General features: G+C 42.5%; 3 protein-coding genes across 3 annotated transcripts; 1 reads left to right on the top strand and 2 right to left on the bottom strand.

Annotated features, from left to right (window-relative positions):
* Nucleotides 1–207: 207 nt before the first annotated feature.
* Nucleotides 208–1684, bottom strand: LOC106590076 (transcription factor Sox-17-alpha-A). Its single transcript, XM_014180620.1, has 2 exons — nt 1207–1684; nt 208–1103 (listed from the first exon to the last, which is right to left on the bottom strand). Exons 1-2 carry the CDS (start codon nt 1514–1516, stop codon nt 448–450), a joined length of 966 nt encoding a protein of 321 aa, XP_014036095.1. The 5' UTR covers nt 1517–1684; the 3' UTR covers nt 208–447.
* An 8812-nt stretch (nt 1685–10496) lies between these two features.
* Nucleotides 10497–14785, bottom strand: LOC106590151 (39S ribosomal protein L15, mitochondrial). The gene is made up of 5 exons (XM_014180802.2): nt 14583–14785; nt 13976–14133; nt 13634–13799; nt 10976–11099; nt 10497–10865 (listed from the first exon to the last, which is right to left on the bottom strand). The coding sequence occupies exons 1-5, from the start codon at nt 14685–14687 to the stop codon at nt 10528–10530; spliced, it is 891 nt and encodes a 296-aa protein (XP_014036277.1). The 5' UTR covers nt 14688–14785; the 3' UTR covers nt 10497–10527.
* Nucleotides 14786–14915: 130 nt separating this feature from the next.
* Nucleotides 14916–17497, top strand: lypa1 (Acyl-protein thioesterase 1). The gene is given in 9 exon segments (NM_001141045.1): nt 14916–15122; nt 15417–15448; nt 15582–15647; nt 15780–15827; nt 15918–15988; nt 16125–16198; nt 16307–16408; nt 16628–16804; nt 16949–17497. Coding segments are annotated over 9 exon segments (690 nt in total). The 5' UTR covers nt 14916–15053; the 3' UTR covers nt 17000–17497.
* Nucleotides 17498–17690: the final 193 nt, after the last annotated feature.

The following is a 17690-nucleotide window of genomic DNA, read 5'->3' as shown; positions in this document are numbered from 1 at the left end:
GATCAATTGTAGCCAGTCATCCATCGTAATAGAAATTCAAAATAAACTTCGTTCTTTATAAATCAATCTGTTGAAATGTTGTATCATTTGGTGCACCACACACTGTTAAACGCAGCGTACACATTAGAGTATTTTCTGTTAATAACTACGACAACAACGAAAACGTAAAGGTTCTTTTCAATTTATTTATAAGACATATTTGGTTGGGAAACACTCTTTTATCAATAAGAGTACATTTTGACAAAAACAAAACAAACAATATAAATAATAATGCTAAACACGTCATGTTTAAAACGTGTAACGTAATTTCCATACATCTAAATAGTAACAATAGGTTAGGGGGAAAATATATAATTTCAATAAATACATTTGGGAGTTGACATGCTGTGCACGCTAACGACTCTCAAATGTTCAGGACCCCCATAGGCTAGCCCACTGGTGATCATTTTACTCCAGTGGCTCAGGCTGGCATGTGGACGGGCCAAAGTACTGTTCGAACTCACTGGGGTCCAGATCATAGAGCATGTCCAGCTGAACCTGCTCCAGATAGAACTCCAGAGAGGGGCCAGTGGGGGGGCACAGCTGGGGGCCTGAGGCCCTGAAGTCCCCCTGCTCCCTGTGAGACATAGCACAGGCTGGGTTGGGGGGCCCACACTGCTGCAGCCCATGCTGGGTAGAGTAGTACGGATGAGGCTCTGCTGGGTATGCCGCAGTGTTAGAGTACATTAGAGGCTTGTTAGAGAATGTTGCTTCTGGATTTGTGTAAATTAACCTGTCTGGGAAGGTCTCCCTGGGAAGATGGGAAAAGTATGCCTGGGAGGATGGGTAGGTGGTTGGATTTGGGTAGGCTTGCTGCTGATGGGACTGGTTCTGGATGAGGTAGTTGAGGTCATAAGGCATGGCAAAATCTTTACTGCAGCGGGTGGAGAGAGGGACAGTGGCCTCCACAGGCAGGGGCCCTTTGGGGCCCTTCTTCAGCTGCTTCTTCCTGCGAGGCCGGTACTTGTAGTTGGGATGGTCAATGGTGTGCTGTACTCTCAGGCGCTCAGCCTCCTGCATGTAGGGTCGCTTCTCTGCCAGAGACATGGCCTTCCAGGTCTTACCTGCAGCAAAACAATCATGTTAGTTATCCATATATAATTGTTGACATATGAATAGTCCCGTCATAGTTTTAATTCAAATGGGAATTATTTGAATGAAACTTACCGAGAATTTTGCTGAGGTCGGTATTCTCCAGGTCAGGGTTGAGTTGGGCCAAGCGTCTGCGCTCCTCCTTGGTCCAGATAATAAAGGCGTTCAGCGGCCTTCTGACCCGCGTCTCTGCGGATGGTTTCGGCTCAGGACTGGCGCAGCTGGAGTCAGAGTTGACCGAGATAGGACTGGTTGACCCAGAGCCCAGGGACTTCGCCTCGGACATCAGCTCACTCTGGGAAGACTCACCGCAGAACTTGTCGCTTTCAAACATGGCTTTCGTTGGGCACGGTTCGAAATGTGTGGAGATCGGATCAAAGTACATGGTTACTATCTTTTTAACCTTTGAGGTTGCTCTCCTACTCCAGTATTGATGGAGACGGGCTATATGCGCTCCTTCCACCAATGGTTGCCCAGGAGGAGTGGATTTAAGGTGTGAAATCCAGGTGTTTTCTCAAGTCATTGATAGTCCTTGATGCCTCAATCTATCATCAGTCATGAAACCGAAATTGACATTTAATGTTAAATCAAAAGAATACACGTAAGCCTATTATTTCCTTTTCGGGAAAAAATGAATTTATAATATCCCTTTTAAAATGTTTCGTGATAAATGCTGTCATGATTCGCTGCAATGACTGCTCGATTGCATCACGACAATCTTGGCAAAGTTGACATAGCCCTAGATGTCTTCACAGGCTAATAATAAGGTATTCATCACGGATTTACTTTTTAGGAAGCTGGCAAATTCCTATGCCTTAAATGAATCGGATGACTACTTTATTCTCCCTTTGAAATATCTTTCCGTTTTTTTTTTATTGAGGCATTACTTTTTCCTGTGTGTGATGAACAAAATGAGATAAATTGGCCATCACTCTAACATTAAAGTTACGTGGCAGTACTTTAGTAATTCATTAAAAGGCCACGGGTCACGTGCAAATGGCCCTCCCCTCTTATCAGGTCCACTGTCTCTATCAAAGCACATTTTACAGGACGGTAACAAACATGATCAAGGCAGCTTTATTATAAGATTACGGCGCACAAATATTTACCACCAACAAAAGAGATATATCAACTTTTGAAAAGGCCGCATTACAAGCTCACCTTTGTGTGTGACAGTGGTCTATTTCAAGTCGACTCATCAGTAGGTCTATAATAAAATAAATAGGCTATTGAGCTAATGCCATCTTGGACATGCTGTGGGTGTTCATGGGTTAACACAAAGACATATCCAGTATGTAAAAATACATCAGTAAGAAAAATATGCAGCCTATTTTAAACAGGCCTTTTTTGACAGCTTGGCGTGCGTGGTCGTGTTGCCTTTGCCCTGTCAGGTTTTTCGGAGTGATAAGATTTGCACAGGAAGTCCTAAAAGGTCAGGAAGGAAAATCTATTGGAGTTGTGTGGTACAAGGGACACTGTAACCCCCTAGAGAGCTAGGGCGAGCTATGTTTTCATATAAACATGTTTCATTTTTACAACTCCTGAGATTGTTCATGAACTCACAAACTTCGATGTCAAAATAACCTCAGCGAGTCAACGAACCCTGGCCGTGAAGCGTAGCCTTTGAAATCAGTCAGTGTATTCCTGTTGATTTTCAATTTGCATGACTAGTCTAAAAAAGTTTTAACATGATATAATTCCTCTCGGTTTCATCTGATAATCCCACTCTATTTTCTTTGATTACACATCTGATTATACATCCCATCAACTTCAACAACAAAGGCTAGGGTCATTACAGCAGTTTATGTCGATGTGGAATCAAGAATACATTGGGGAACGCCCGTCATCCATTCTGGCCTGTACCTGCAACGTTTTCTTTGTGGCTAGACGACTTGCTGTCATGTCTTCAGCCTCTGCTGTTAAGATGTCAAAAAGGAATATAATGGGTCTTATTGTGAGAATACACACGACAGTGTGCTTCATTAATTTCGGCCTCCACCTGCACTGTTTAGTATAGCGACAGACGAATTGCTGTCATGTAGTCTATGTCTTTAGGCCCCGTAAAAAAAAAGGTAATGGATGTTGACACCTTGATCAAACAGACGAGTCAGTTCTGATGTTGTTGCCTCGGTTAATTCAATAACAGGGGGGTCAAGGTTTCGTTTTCTTTTAGATACTCCTCTTTGAGACCGTTTAAAGTAGACTCTTCAAAGTAGAGGGATCAGTTGAGAGTCGGTACAGCGAAACTTCGGGCCCCGAGGTGTATGTTTGTGAATCGATACAATGCTATGCTTGCTTATTAGACAGTCTAATGCTAACATAACGAAGTAATCGAATTGAAATGAAGTACTCCAATTTAAGCATAGGCTAGCCACACTAAATGTGGCTGAGTAGGCTATAGCCCTATTTGTTTAAATTGCTCTAGGCCTAGTAAAATGTGTTAATGAGGTTTATATTTTCATGATCTCGCACGGGATCCGTTTAGTATGATTGCGCGCTTGACGTTGCATACGAAACTAATCACATTAAGTTATATAGCCCAATGGAAATTTCACAGGTTTTTTTTTCAAATTCATTTTCGTTATTATTTATTAGTTTACAAACGAATGAGTTACAGACATACATTTTGTAGGAATATAACTTAATGTCACATACTTATTAAGTCCACACGATCGAATTACACGACACAAGGAGTACCTATGTGATAGAAAGCATTATTAGCTTAATAAAGCCAATAAAAACATCAATTTTTTTTATACACACAAAATGTATTTCAGTGTTTTTCAGGGACTGTAAGAATTAGGATTAGAATCCACATCCGAGTGTTAGAAAGCACACAGGCAGCTGCCGCGAGAAAAGCACTAATGGATGTAATTAATTCGCTTGAACGACTCAGCATGAATACAATAATGTTAGTTTCGCTTGACGTTTCTGTAAATTGGGCAAATATTGGAGAATTTAGTCATATTTGACATTGAAAGTAGCTCATCTTATTTCCCCCTTAATTCTGTTATCTATTTACAGTTGAAGTCGGAAGTTTACATACACTTACGCTGGAGTCATAAAAACTCGTTTTTCAACCACTCCACAAATGTCTTGTTAACAAACTGTAGTTTTGGCAAGTCGGTTAGGACATCTACTTTGTCCATGACACAAGTCATTTTTCCAACAATTGTTTACAGACCGATTATTTCACTTATAATTCAATGTATCACAATTCCAGTGGGTCAGAAGTTTACATACAGTAAGTTGACTGTGCCCTTAAACAGCTTGGAAAACTCCTAAAAATGATGTCATGGCTTTAGAAGCTTCTGATAGGCTAATTGACATAATTTGAGTCCATTGGAGGTGTACCTGTGGATATATTTCAAGGCCTACCTTCAAACTCAGTGCCTCTTTGCTTGACATCATGGGAAAATCAAAAGAAATCTGCCAAAACATTGTAGACCACCACAAGTCTGGTTCATCCTTGGGATCAATTTCCAAATGCCTGAAGGTAACATGTTCATCTGTACAAACAATAGTACGCAAATATACACACCATGGGACCACGCAGCCGTCATACTGCTCAGGAAGGAGATGTGTTCTGTCTCCTAGAGATGAATGTACTTTAGTGCGAAAAGTGGCAATCAATCCCAGAACAACAGCAAAGGACCTTGTGAAGATGCTGGAGGATACAGGTACAAATGTATCTATATCCACAGTAAAACGAGTCCTATTTCGACATAACCTGAAAGGCCGCTCAGCAAGGAAGGAGCCACTGCTCCAAAACCGCCATAAAAAAGACAGACTACAGTTTGCAACTGCACATGGGGACAAAGATTGTACTTTTTGGATTAATGTCCTCTGGTCTGATGAAACAAAAATAGAACTGTTTAGCCATAATGACCATCGTTATGTCTGGAGAAAAAAGGGGGAGGCTTGCAAGTCGAAGAACACCATCCCAAACGTGAAGCACGGGGGTGGCACCATCATGTTGTGGGGGTGCTTTGCTGCAGGAGGGACTGGTGCACTTCACAAAATAGATGGCATCATGAGGATGAAAAGTTATGTGGATATATTGAAGCAACATCTCAAGACATCAGTCAGGAAGTTAAAGCTTGGTCGCAAATGGGTCTACCAAATGGACAATGAGCCCAAGCATAGTTCCAAAGTTGTGGCAAAATGGCTTAAGGACAACAAAGTCAAGGTATTGGAGTGGCCATCACAAAGCCCTGAACTCAATCCTATAGAAAATGTGTGGGCAGAACTGAAAAAGTGTGTGCGAGCAAGGAGGCCTACAAACCTGACTCAGTTACACCAGCTCTGTCAGGAGGAATGGGCCAAAATTCACCCAACTTATTGTGGGAAGCTTGTGGAAGGCTAACCGAAATGTTTGACCCAAGTTAAACCATTTAAAGGCAATGCTACCAAATACTAATTCAGTGTATGTAAACTTCTGACCCACTGGGAATGTGATGAAAGAAATAAAAGCTGAAATAAATCATTCTCTCTACTATTATTCTGACATTTCACATTCTTAAAATAAGTGGTGATCCTAACTGATCTAAGACTGGGAATTTGTACTAGGATTAAATGTCAGGAATTGTGAAAAACTGAGTTTAAATGTTTTTGGCTAAGGCGTATGTAAACTTCCGACTTCAACTGTACCTTTGGCATTTACTGGTCATAAAATAAGACATATTGATTTATTTTTTTAGAGTTGTCCTAGATTTTCATTATCTTCTTAACCATTCTGTTTTGTCATGAACTGCAGGTAGGTGAGTAATGTTTAATCTAACTGGTTTCCTAATCTCTGAATGGATGTCAGTATGCCCAGAGTAGGCATATCTTTGCATTGTTTGATGCATGCCATTGTGACTGTTGAAATCTAAGCAACTAGGGACAGTGCTGTTGCTGAATGGTCATTATAATGTTTGTATGGGGATTGTTCTCTGAAGATTCCCCATCACAATGTTCCATTGTATTAAGACAGAAGTCATATATGAGACACTCCTCTCTGTCTTCAGTCTGATTTGGAGTGAGCCAGGATGGCACAAGTGGAGAGATCAGCACTGGAAGTCTCCAGGGGTCTCCTCTCCCGTCTACCTGCCCGAGGAGCACCTTCTCTGCAACACTCTCACTGGATTACTGGGGCTGTGGGAAGATGCAGCCATAGACAGGTCAGAATAAAGATCCCTGCTAGGACAGTGGCTTGGATGTGGATGTACCTGCCTAGGACATGCTGGAGCAAATTCTGTCCCTCGATGGAACTAGGACATGCAGTAGAAAGAGGAAGCTCACTGGACGCAGTGACGTGAGGCTGATTAGCTGGATATACTCATCTTAATCACCAGTGGAACCATATTGCACTGTTTCAGTGTGGTGTGCCCGCAGGGGATTACATTTGTAGGCGGTGCAACTGAAGTTAAAATGTGCAGATCCTATCATCTCCCATCCTAGAATGATCTTCACCAACCATACTTTGAAACTCTGTGTGTTTGAAGTAACTACAAGGACAAATGTGCAACAACACAATGGAGACCGAAAAAAAAAGAGTATTTCCAACAAGAGGATGTAAAGCAAGGTCATGTGTCTTGGGGGCTTTGTTAACGAACCTCTGTATTCCAGTGGACTCGTATAAAACATGCCCATATGGAGATACTGGTGAGTTTCCATACAGTGGCTGTTCATAGCAAACTGTGATCTGAGGTTTGAGGTGTGAATTGCATTGTTTCACAAAACCGTGTGAGATGGCATTATGTGGAGTGGGTTTCTGCATGGTGACTGTTGGTTCAGACTCCTACTGTATTGTATGGACCCAGGAGGCTGGCATCGGTTGCACTGTCAGCCTCAGACACCATTCTATGCAGAAGCCTTCCCCCCTCTTCTCTCCTTCTGCCTGCATCCAGCCAGTGCTAATCAGGTTTTTGAGCACACACCATAGACTAAGGCCTCAGCCCTGGGTGCCAGCCCCAGCACTTGTAAACAGTGCCCTGCCCTGGTCTGTCCTATGTGGGGATAACTTAAGAGGATTAACCCCCCCCCCCTTAATGTGGCTTAATGGGGTCTCATTAGTTGAACACAATGATGTCCCCACCTCTCAGAGCAGATAACACACCATGCTTTTAGCCCCAAACAGAGCTTAAAACCCATCCTCAGACCATCAAACTCAGGCTGCATATGCAGTAGCAGGGGCCAGACACAGAATGGGTGTATAAGGCTACATCATTGTTTGCGGTAATTTCATCATGATTATGTATTCATTTAAGGGTGATTTGCGTTTTTATTTTTAAAGATACACTTGAAATATATATTGTAATACATCATTTTATTTCTGTTTTCTTTTCATATGTTTAAGTCCAATGCTTGGAATATTAAATAAAACAAGACAAACACGATCTAGGTACTGATATTACAATGTTGTAACACATTCAGTGGTTATGAAGGAGTCAAATATATAGCGCAATAAACAGCATGACAGCAAGAACACAACACTGTTGGTTTAGAAAAGACAAATATAAAAGAGGCATCTAGAGATCCAACAGGAACCAATGATGGCTGTCTATTGTGTCAGGCTTCTGTGACACGATGAGGAAAAAGCACTTCGTTGTTCTTATCCTATCATCGGATTAAAACTTTATTCCTGCCTATGATGATTTATTGGTGTAAATCCCTTATGGGTTACACATAAATGTCTTCCGTTGCTAAATGCATTGCTCCGCAGCTCTGAAATACGCTACTGAAGGGAAGATCATTTTCAGTCATGCCTAAAAACAATTCTATTCTTTGTAAATGAGCAATTGTATTCTGGACCTGGCCCTCTGATAAGACCCTTATCTATTAAATTGAGTGCTTCTTTTATTATCCGGGCTATTGAGCTTGGGCATTTGATGAAGTGGTGTTGTATTGCCACAGCAGGCTATTGCACTATACATCCAATCTTGACAGTCTCAGTCACTGAGCCTCTCTGCTGTTCTACAGCGCTGTCATGGACACTGCATCCCATCATGGTGCTGTGCACTATACCAGATTGTCATATTTTAGCCAAAGGTAAAGACTTGTCCCCAAGTGATGTACAGTATAGCCCTTTGACCTGTCCCACGGTACTGTCCCACTGCTCCTCCCTGTCCTGTCACTAGTCTTGTCTGTGTGTCTGTCTTGCCTGTGTGATCCCTCTGGCAGACAGACAGACAGACAGAGCTCTATCTGATTGTAATTGCCTCTAACTATTAACTGGTCTGGATAAGCAGGAGTGTAGAACCCTCACCAGACCTGCGAGACACCATGATATCTGCGTCTGTCCCAAACGACCTACTCAGCGATAGCCAATAGGCAATCACAATGATCTGGTCTACTTGGACAACGACAATGTTGAATGTTTAATTAGATAGTGTGAACTGGGCAGACTATCACACTCAAGACATTAGATTATTTGGAGCACAAGCCACGGTAAATGCTTTGTAAACTCCCAGCAAATATTTGAAATCGTAAATGTTGGAGAATGGCTTAGGGAACTCGATTGATGGCGTTTCTATAAAACGTTGTTTAGTCTGTCTAATTTAGTTGAGTCTAATAACACTTTAGTCTACTGTTATACAAAAGTGATGCTTTCTGTGTAGATACTTAAAATTCAACATGTACTCCAGCCTAGGGATTTGAGAACCATCCTGAAGATTTAAACCAGAACCAGATTCAAAAGGATTTCTGTTGCTTTGAAGATAAGGACTGTAGCTCTGCAATAAACAGTAATTGTTTAGTTGCTTTCCTGTGGTGTGATTTATTTAAAGTACTGTGCTGTAAGATTTCAGGCTTGTTTTCCTGGCAGGGCCTGACATGTGTGTACAGTGTCTACTAGGTGTATATGGAGGTTTATTATCGCCAACAAGATGCCAATCCTGAGATTCCCACCTCCATCACCCGCACCCCCATCCCCCCCCCATTCACACATGACCCCACCTAGAAAAACACTCATGATGACCTTCGAATGTGACCTTTACACAGTATACAGAAATAGCATAATGACACATCTAACTACCTAAGTAGTAACAATGGGATTAGGACATTTTTCATTTAAGAAATGAACAGTTGTGCACTGTAAAATTCCCCTAACATTGCAATTGTGAAAGTCTAAGCCAAACATGTTCACATCTATGCCACCTTTGGCAATTCCTATTACAACACACCAAAGCTATTTACAATACACACTGTAGATAATCCGGATAAAATAATACAAGTAAATTCAAACCAACATTGTTTAGTTCATATGAACCCAAGTAAAGTTTATTTTTATTGAAAATCCCTGCATCATCAGTACGAGTATAGAAAGAGCATGGCAGTGGGACTACTGGGCTGCTGGTCCCCTACACGCTCACACACACAAACATATGCTTCCCTAGATAAAGACTTTCATGCAGCAGAAAGACAATGTCAGCATAGAATACCAAGTTATTTATGGAGAGCACGTTTTGTCTTCAAAGAAAATAGGAGTGGGATGGGAAATACAGTATGAATATAAGGGCCTTTTCTGATTTGATTTATTCTTTTATCGATGTGGAATACCTCATCCTAGTATTGCCGGAAAGGGTTATCATTTAGATAACAATCAGGAAGTGATTTTGGAGCATTACATCAATACACAATCGTGGCATTTTCTAAATACTCTTTACATTTCAGTCAGCTTTAGATCATAACAGGGGTAGAACTACAAGTGTGTGTGCCTCAGATTGTGTTCCAAACAAGGGGGGGGGGGTTACAATCGTTTGAACATCCAGGCCAGGATACAGCTGCCTATGACTCATTTCAAACTCCCCCTTCTCCAGCCAAGGCAGCCCATTTTACATTTAACACACATCAGCAGGCATCTGCTTCCTGTTTTCATTCTTTGAGTTTATCTTATTTTTCTTATTTCCCCCTCACCTGTTGGTGGTCTATGTTCCTTCCATCATGTTGGACATTGGTGTTTCCAGCCAGGGGAACCAAAGCACCATCAGCGGAAGTGATCATTACAGCACTTTCATCCGAGACTGCAGTGGGGTTACCAATCAAAGTCAACACATTAGTCCAAGTGTCCGCTATCCCAAGAATATCCCTGATCAGTGCACGACCGTACCATGTATGTAACCTAATCAAAATGAACTCCTCCGTCCACTATAAGCATTGATCATAAAGCATGGTGCATTACATACAGAGCTGCACCGTAGAAATACATTGTCAGAATTTGGGTGAAACACCCCTAAGATGAACGACAGAACAATGGCACTAAACGATGAACATTTAATACAGCACACGCGGTAGACCAGTGGTGTGAAGAAAAGCTGAATCTATTGTCAAGTTGTGCTCAGAGACATTCCTTTAAAAAAAAATCACCCATCATGACATTTATGTACATCAACAGAGCATGTTTATTTGAATCCTTTATGAACTGTAATATTGGAGCAGTTTATCATCAGTCGGTTTCAGTATCTTCTTCTCGGCCATGTTGACTACCCAGCCTGGCGAGAGGCCAAAGAAGATCTGTCTGGGGTCCTTTATCATAGAGAGCATGTGGAACAATTTGTCTTTGGAAATGTCCGGTAAAACGTAGCCATACTTCTGGGCCAAGGCTATCCGTGCTTTTTGAATCTTCTCTGGATCTGCCAGGTAACCCCGGTTGGCAGCATCTGTGTAGTAGGGGACCATGTCTTCCCCAGGCAACATTCTCTTTGGAATGGGCTGTCCACTTATGAAGAATGGGACAGGCTTACAGAGGACCGCTAACAGACAGAGGAAAGCACAGGGTTACAAACACTCCAAAATGCATACAATTTAAGTGGCGTCATAGCAAGATCATTAAGTTTTGGCCTAATGTGTCACTACTACTCACCAAGACTTCTGGGGTCATAGAAACCTGTAGTGACCATCCCTCCGTTTCTCTCAATGGCAGCAATGGCCTCTTCAGACGCCATCTGAACTTCTATGTTGACTTTCGCTGCAAAGATACCAGCACCCTAGTAACACACACAATTGGATGCAACATTAAATAAAATAGACTTCCAATACAGAACAAACTAGCGGGACGGGAAAACAGTCTTTGGGTATCATAATGACAGCTACAATCTTAATTAGCTAAATACTGCCACCTACTGGCAACAGATAGGTGCACTAAATAACTACAGATCCAAATCAAATGTTATTTGTCACATGCGCCAAATACAACAGGTGTAGACCTTACCGTGAAATGCTTAATTACAAGACCTTAACCAACAATGCCGTTCAAGAAATAGCCATACTCCTTGCATTACATATGTAACAGGGTTGGTTATGTTTCCACTTGCCTCTAAAAGGTGTATTTAATGTTCAAGCATTCTTATTGGTTGGTTCAATTCAGATGGCAAGGCGTGCTGGTTTTTGCCCCGACTGAAGAACTTGGATTGCAACGCTTGGAGTCAGTTTTTGAGCGTCTCAAAGCCCATGATCTGAAATTAGCACCAAAGAAATGCCATTTCATGAAGAGGTCAGTGCGGTTCTTGGGGCATATCATCAGTGAAGGAGGTGTGACCACAAACCCAGAAAAAGTGAAGGCTATTGCAGGGATGACAGAGAAGGATCTCATGGAGGATAACACGGACGTGCCCTCCCAGGGGAAGATTCGGTTCTCTCTCGGAATGATAGTCTATTACCAGCAGTTCATTGAGGGGTGCTCCACCATCACTAAGCTGCTGTGTGGGCTGGCAACTGGGACGAAGGCACCACGCCACGGGAAAGGCAAGAGGAAACGAGGAATACATAGGAAACTCACAGCAGCAGACTGGACTGGTGAGTGCAAACAGGCCTTTAGTCAGTTGAAACAAGCTCTCCTCGATCAGGTCATGCTAGCCCACTGATTTTAGTAGACCTTTCTTGCTGTCTGTAGACACATCTAGTAATGGATTAGGTGCTGTCCTCTCCCAGGTGCCAGAGGATGGGTCTGCGGCCAGACCCGTAGCATTCGCTAGCAAATCACTTACTTATGCACAGTCAAAGTATCCTGCCCATAGGTTCGAGTTTTTTGCTTTACACTGGGCCGTCTGTGAGAAGTTGAGTCATTGGCTAAGGGGCAAGCCTTTTACTGTATGGACAGACAACAACCCATTAACGTACATCCAAGCCCAAGTTGGATGCCTGTGAACAGAGATGGGTTGCTAAACTGGCTCCATTCGAGTTTGACATCAAGTACATCCCCGGTCCCAAGAATGTCATTGCTGATGCACTCAGTAGACAGCCATTTGTGCAGCCGAGCGCTCTCCACCGCATCACAAGGGTTCCAAGGCCCTGCTGGAAGAAGCTGCGGGAGCACATGCTGAGAAGGTGCAAGATGTGTTCCGCTGGTCGAACCACCCATTCGACCTCGACAGCTGCTCACCGTCAATTGAGGCAGATGCCTGGGAAATTGTCACCGACGGCCAAACGACCTCCTATCCTTCTCCTGGTTCTCTGTCAAAGGAAGTGGTGTCAGCAGTCCTGAGGTCGCAAGGGGAGGCTGGTCTACAGAACTGTGCGCTGCTACTGCCTCAGCTCACTCAGTCAGTGGTGCCGTCTGAGACGTCAGATGTGAGAGTGCTATCCCGTGACGACCTGATATCAAAGCAGGGCCAGGATGACGCACTCGCCAGAGTTGTCTTCTACGTGGACAGGGGCCGGAGACCTTCCAGGAGGGAACGTGGCCATGAACCACTCGAGGCTCTGCAGATTCTGAAGACCTGGGAGAAGCTCACTCTGAAAATGGGTGTACTATATCGCGTTACCAAAAGTTTGCTGTCATAGAAGAAGACGTACCAGTATGTAGTACCCACCTCCACGAGGGCGACAGTATTGAAGGGTGTCCACGATGAAGGTTCTTATTGTCACTGAGTGTACTGAACATGTACGTTTTCCTACGGGGTCTTTAAATCCCCCTAATTCTCTTTAGAGAATCGTCTTTGCACTGCAATATTTAGTGACATATATATTGCAAGGTATTGCATACCTCGTTTTGTTTCTTTATAGTATGCAAGTGTAATTCAGCAGGGGAGAGTGTAACAGGGTTATGTTTCCACTTGCCTCTAAAGAAAGGTGTATTTAATGTTCAAGCATTCTTATTGGTTGGTTCAATTCCGATGACATGGTGTGTTGTTATTGGCCCGGCTTGCAGATAGGGTGAGATCATGAATGTCAGGTCTCCCCAGTACGAAAATGTGATGCAAGGGATTTTACCATCGACAGCCATCAACATCGTTAAGCCCTGCACAACTAACATGACGTTTCCTATTTAACAACAGATAATAAATAATGCTCAACTGGGACCAGTGGCTGGGGTGATTTATTTGGACAAAACACAACGCAAGGAGAGTACGATTAACATCTGTTACACATACACATAAGCACTCAACTGCCTTTGTGAGATTGTGCTTCATCTCCAATGTTTAATTGAAGCTTCTGTAACAATTAACTCCCCCAAATCAAGCGGAGACATCGGCTAGCTATGGCAGTTTACGCGTGAACGTAGCCAAGACAACCATCTTACCTCGCCAACAAGCTGAACACCATAGTCCCTCTTCTGTGGCTGGATGGTCACTCCCCTGCCATTAACCAGCTGAGTCAGGTCAATGGGCTGAGTGGGGTCAACCCGGCCCAGGTCAATCAGATACTGCAGCCTGTTCAGGGTCAGGGGCTGGTACTGAGCCCGCCGACTGGGAAGAAGAGCACAAATTTGTGAGTATAATCTCCTGTCTCTAGTTATGTATGTACAGAGATGCAGTATGAAAAGTTTCAAGGCCTTTTGTGCTTCTAGGCCACCAACTCTGTACAGTATGATCATTTGATGATAGAACATGGAGTGTTCAACAATGGACATCAATGTATTTACCTGTGTCCCTCATTGTAGCCGTATTTGGGGATGGCTAGATAGAAGGGAGTCTGACCCCCCTCGAACCCCAGGCGAGGTCGGTTGCCTCGCTGCCTCTCCCCTTTGTGACCCCGGCCACTTCTGTTTCCTCCATGTTGGCCTCTGCCTCGCTTCTTCTCCTGCAAAATAATAGACAAGATAAAAAAATACCAGCGTTAGAACAGCTGTACATATTCTTCACTATTAATGTTCAATAATATATCCATAGTAATTAATAGCTAATTGTTTGTCATTGGCATAATGAATTCATGCAACGAATGTCTGTTTGAGACGGCTTGACGAGACCAAAACTGTGTGACTAGAAATTATAACTACTATGCTATTTACTTGTGTTTGATAGAGCAGACAGTGATGATCACTGACCAACTGTGTTAAAATCAGATGTTGTGCTTACATTCTAGGAGTAAACAAGAGATTTAGCTATAGCTAGGTACTACTTGTACAAGCAAGCCATCTTTGGCTGGCTAAATTACAGTAGCTAGCTAACGTTAGCTGATGGCTACTACTAGCCATGCTAGTTAGCTTGCTAGCTATTCAGCAACTGATGGTCTGGTAAACGCATACTTACAGCCTTCTTGGTCCCCGGTTCAGGTCGTAAGTTTGCTAATGAAATACGAGGCAAATTCTGCAAAATATCTAATGCCTTCCCACCAGGTTTTCTCGTAAAAGACATCGTCCTCTCCAGATGTCAACGTTACCCAAGGACAAAATCGGCTACCATGGATATGGCTCACGTGACACACAATCTGGCATTTGCCGGAAGCGGAAGTGCCATTGTTTCACAGACTTTTAGACCATCTGTATTTTCTACGAATTGAAGAATTGAATGGATTAGTACATTGTCCTATCCACTGGGTTTACCAGTTAATGAATTCTTACTGCGCTCTCTCTCTGCGAAACTGATGCCCGCGAGTACGTAAACATACAGTTCCCGCAACTATCGTATGTAATAACAAGGGCGATACAAATTTAACGTTTTCGTTCCATCCAAGGATACATTGTAAATTCTCTTGGCGAATACCAGCTGCCTGTACGTTGTATGTGCGGTAATAGTATGTCAGTGCCCTTGCCTGCTATTATACCTGCCGCTCGGAAAGCCACTGCAGCGGTGAGTTAGATTATTTTTGACAGCGTGTTTTGAATGCATAGTTTATTGTTGCGGACAATAACTTGCCCTCACATTAAAACTACAGTCTCACTTACGTCTGTATTCCCAGTAAAGGCCCACTAGTGGGAAGCTAGAATCAAGTGTTTTAGTGTAGGGCTGTAACAAAATCCTGCACAGTAGCTCTCCAGGTGGAGGGTCGGCCACCCCTGACCTAGATCTACAAACCATAGACATTGAAGTGTTGTCAATAAAGCTAACCACATTGTACATTTACGTATCTGTTTTGCATTGCAGGTGATATTTCTTCACGGCCTAGGTGACACTGGGTATGTGCAGCTCATTAATTTCATCCCTCATCTTACTCCTTCCACTCCGCATTGATTTAAGGGTTATCTGTCGTTATTATTCCCATTCACTATAGTCTATAGCTCATAAAATGTCATTTGCTTTTGTTCATAGCCATGGCTGGGCAGAGGCCTTTGCTGGGATCCGGACACCGCATGTAAAATACATCTGTCCTCACGCGTGAGTACCTCTGTGGACAAGTACAGCTCCTGTGTTTGGATAATGTTGATGATAGTGATTATTGATGACATTGGGTTTAGTGTACACATTTATTACTGACATTGAAATATTTTTGTTATTTTGATTTTTCAGTCCAATCAAGCCTGTTACATTAAACATGGGCATGTCCATGCCCTCCTGGTAAGAAGTGAAGTCTCATTCATTTTATATAAAGCGGGCAATATCGAAGAACGGTACTGTTTGGGTTAATCAGTCCCCTCTATGTTTTAGGTTTGACATCATCGGATTGCAAACAGATGCAGAGGAAGACGAAGCTGGTATTAAACAGGCTTCAGAGAATAGTAAGTTAGAATAGTAGGTTTCAATGTAGCAGTGCTAGGACATTACAGTATGATGAAGTTTAAACACTTTATGAACTTGAGCTTGACATGATTCTATTTGAGCTTGATTTGATTGACTGCTTCCAATATCTCTCAGTTAAAGCACTGATAGATCAAGAAGTGAAGAATGGAATACCATCACACAGAATTGTTCTTGGTGGATTTTCTCAGGTAGACTAGTGTATGACAACAAAAAATCTGTAAAACAATACTAAAATGTACATCATTCCGTGGTAATACAGTGAGTATTCAGGTTTTTGTGTGCTTTGGCATAAATAGGGTGGAGCGTTGTCTCTGTACACAGCTCTCACAACCCAACAGAAGCTGGGGGGAGTGGTTGCTCTCAGCTGCTGGCTCCCTCTTCGGAACTCCTTCCCCCAGGTAATACACTGTATCCTGCATTAGAAGTGTTCCGTGGTGCACTTAGGTTTAGCATATGATCCATTCAATTGTTTTGGAATGCAAACAAGTCTTATCAGCTTGTTACATTACCAAATCACACAAATCAACAATGTTCAAAGTCCAAGACGGACCAAATCATTTAAGAGGCATTGCAAATCGTAGCTGATTTTAAATATAACCATGACGTCTTTTTTTCAGGCATCGAGAAACTCTGCCAACAATGAGATGCATGTCCTGCAGTGCCATGGTGAGGCGGACCCTCTGGTGCCTGTAATGTTTGGATGTCTCACTGTAGAGAAGCTAAAGACCCTCTGCAATCCATCCAACATTATCTTCAAGACCTATCCCAGAATGCCACACAGTGCCTGCCCTGAGGTTAGTATGGTTTGCACAGTGGCCGTGAGAAGAGACTAGAATGAAGATTGGCACTTTTTGAAGACCTTGGACATGCACTATTGAAATGATATGAAATGACTTTATATTTTGTGCAGTAATACTTGTCTTTCTTGCGTCCTACAGGAAATGATGGATATCAAGCAGTTTATTGAAAAGCAGCTTCCCCCAATCTAACGGTTAGACCCACACGCCCACCGCCATCAGAGCTCATCGAAGGTGACACCTGCGACGCTCCATAGACTGTCTGAACCACAGACCTCACTCAATAGAACCTGCTAACTCTGGCTGTCAGAGACAGAGTCAGAGACAGGCCCTAGGGCTAGAGACAAGCTGGGGCGAGGGACATCATAACTAAAACAATTGTATTTTCTGCTGGAGCCAGGTGGAATCCTCAGTATTTGAATCGTTAATGTTGTCAGTTGCCAGTAGAGTAGCTGTTTGCTATTGGGATGCCATCTTTTCCAGGGAATACATATGTTGGGAGTATCTTAGATTGTATGGTTTGAAAATATGAATCCTAGTATGTTGATTTGTAATAAATAACTTAATGAATGTATAAAACCCTGATATAATGCAACAGTAAAATAAGAATATGGCATAAAAGTATTCTGCTTTAATAGATTTGTAAGAATTGAAAGCAATGTTCTGTCAATTCAATACACAAATACCATATATGAATGGTCACATTGTATTTATTGATTTTCTTTTTGGACTGAATCAGCATCACAATATTTAAATCCACAGGCAAGATCTATTTCCAGGTATCAGCTAACACTGTATGTAAAAAGTTACTATTATTGTGATCAACTGTTGTACCATTTCTGTGATATTTTATTCAAACGATCTTGAAGGTGAATGATCGAAT

Source organism: Salmo salar, chromosome ssa29 (genome assembly GCF_905237065.1).
Source record: "Salmo salar chromosome ssa29, Ssal_v3.1, whole genome shotgun sequence".
Lineage (NCBI taxonomy): Eukaryota > Metazoa > Chordata > Actinopteri > Salmoniformes > Salmonidae > Salmo > Salmo salar.
Note: the sequence above shows the minus strand (reverse complement) of the source record. Positions and strands in the feature narration are given on the sequence as shown.

What these genes read in the sequence shown, in the direction of transcription:
- LOC106590076 (XM_014180620.1), bottom strand. Translation starts at nt 1,516, where the DNA reads ATGTACTTTGATCCGATCTCCACACATTTCGAACCGTGCCCAACGAAA. An exon ending in CGACCTCAGCAAAATTCTCG is followed by an intron (nt 1,104 to 1,206) that starts GTAAGTTTCATT and finishes GTTTTGCTGCAG; the next exon opens with GTAAGACCTGGAAGGCCATG.
- LOC106590151 (XM_014180802.2), bottom strand. Translation starts at nt 14,687, where the DNA reads ATGTCTTTTACGAGAAAACCTGGTGGGAAGGCATTAGATATTTTGCAG. An exon ending in AACCGGGGACCAAGAAGGCT is followed by an intron (nt 14,134 to 14,582) that starts GTAAGTATGCGT and finishes ATTATTTTGCAG; the next exon opens with GAGAAGAAGCGAGGCAGAGG. An exon ending in GGCTACAATGAGGGACACAG is followed by an intron (nt 13,800 to 13,975) that starts GTAAATACATTG and finishes TCTTCTTCCCAG; the next exon opens with TCGGCGGGCTCAGTACCAGC.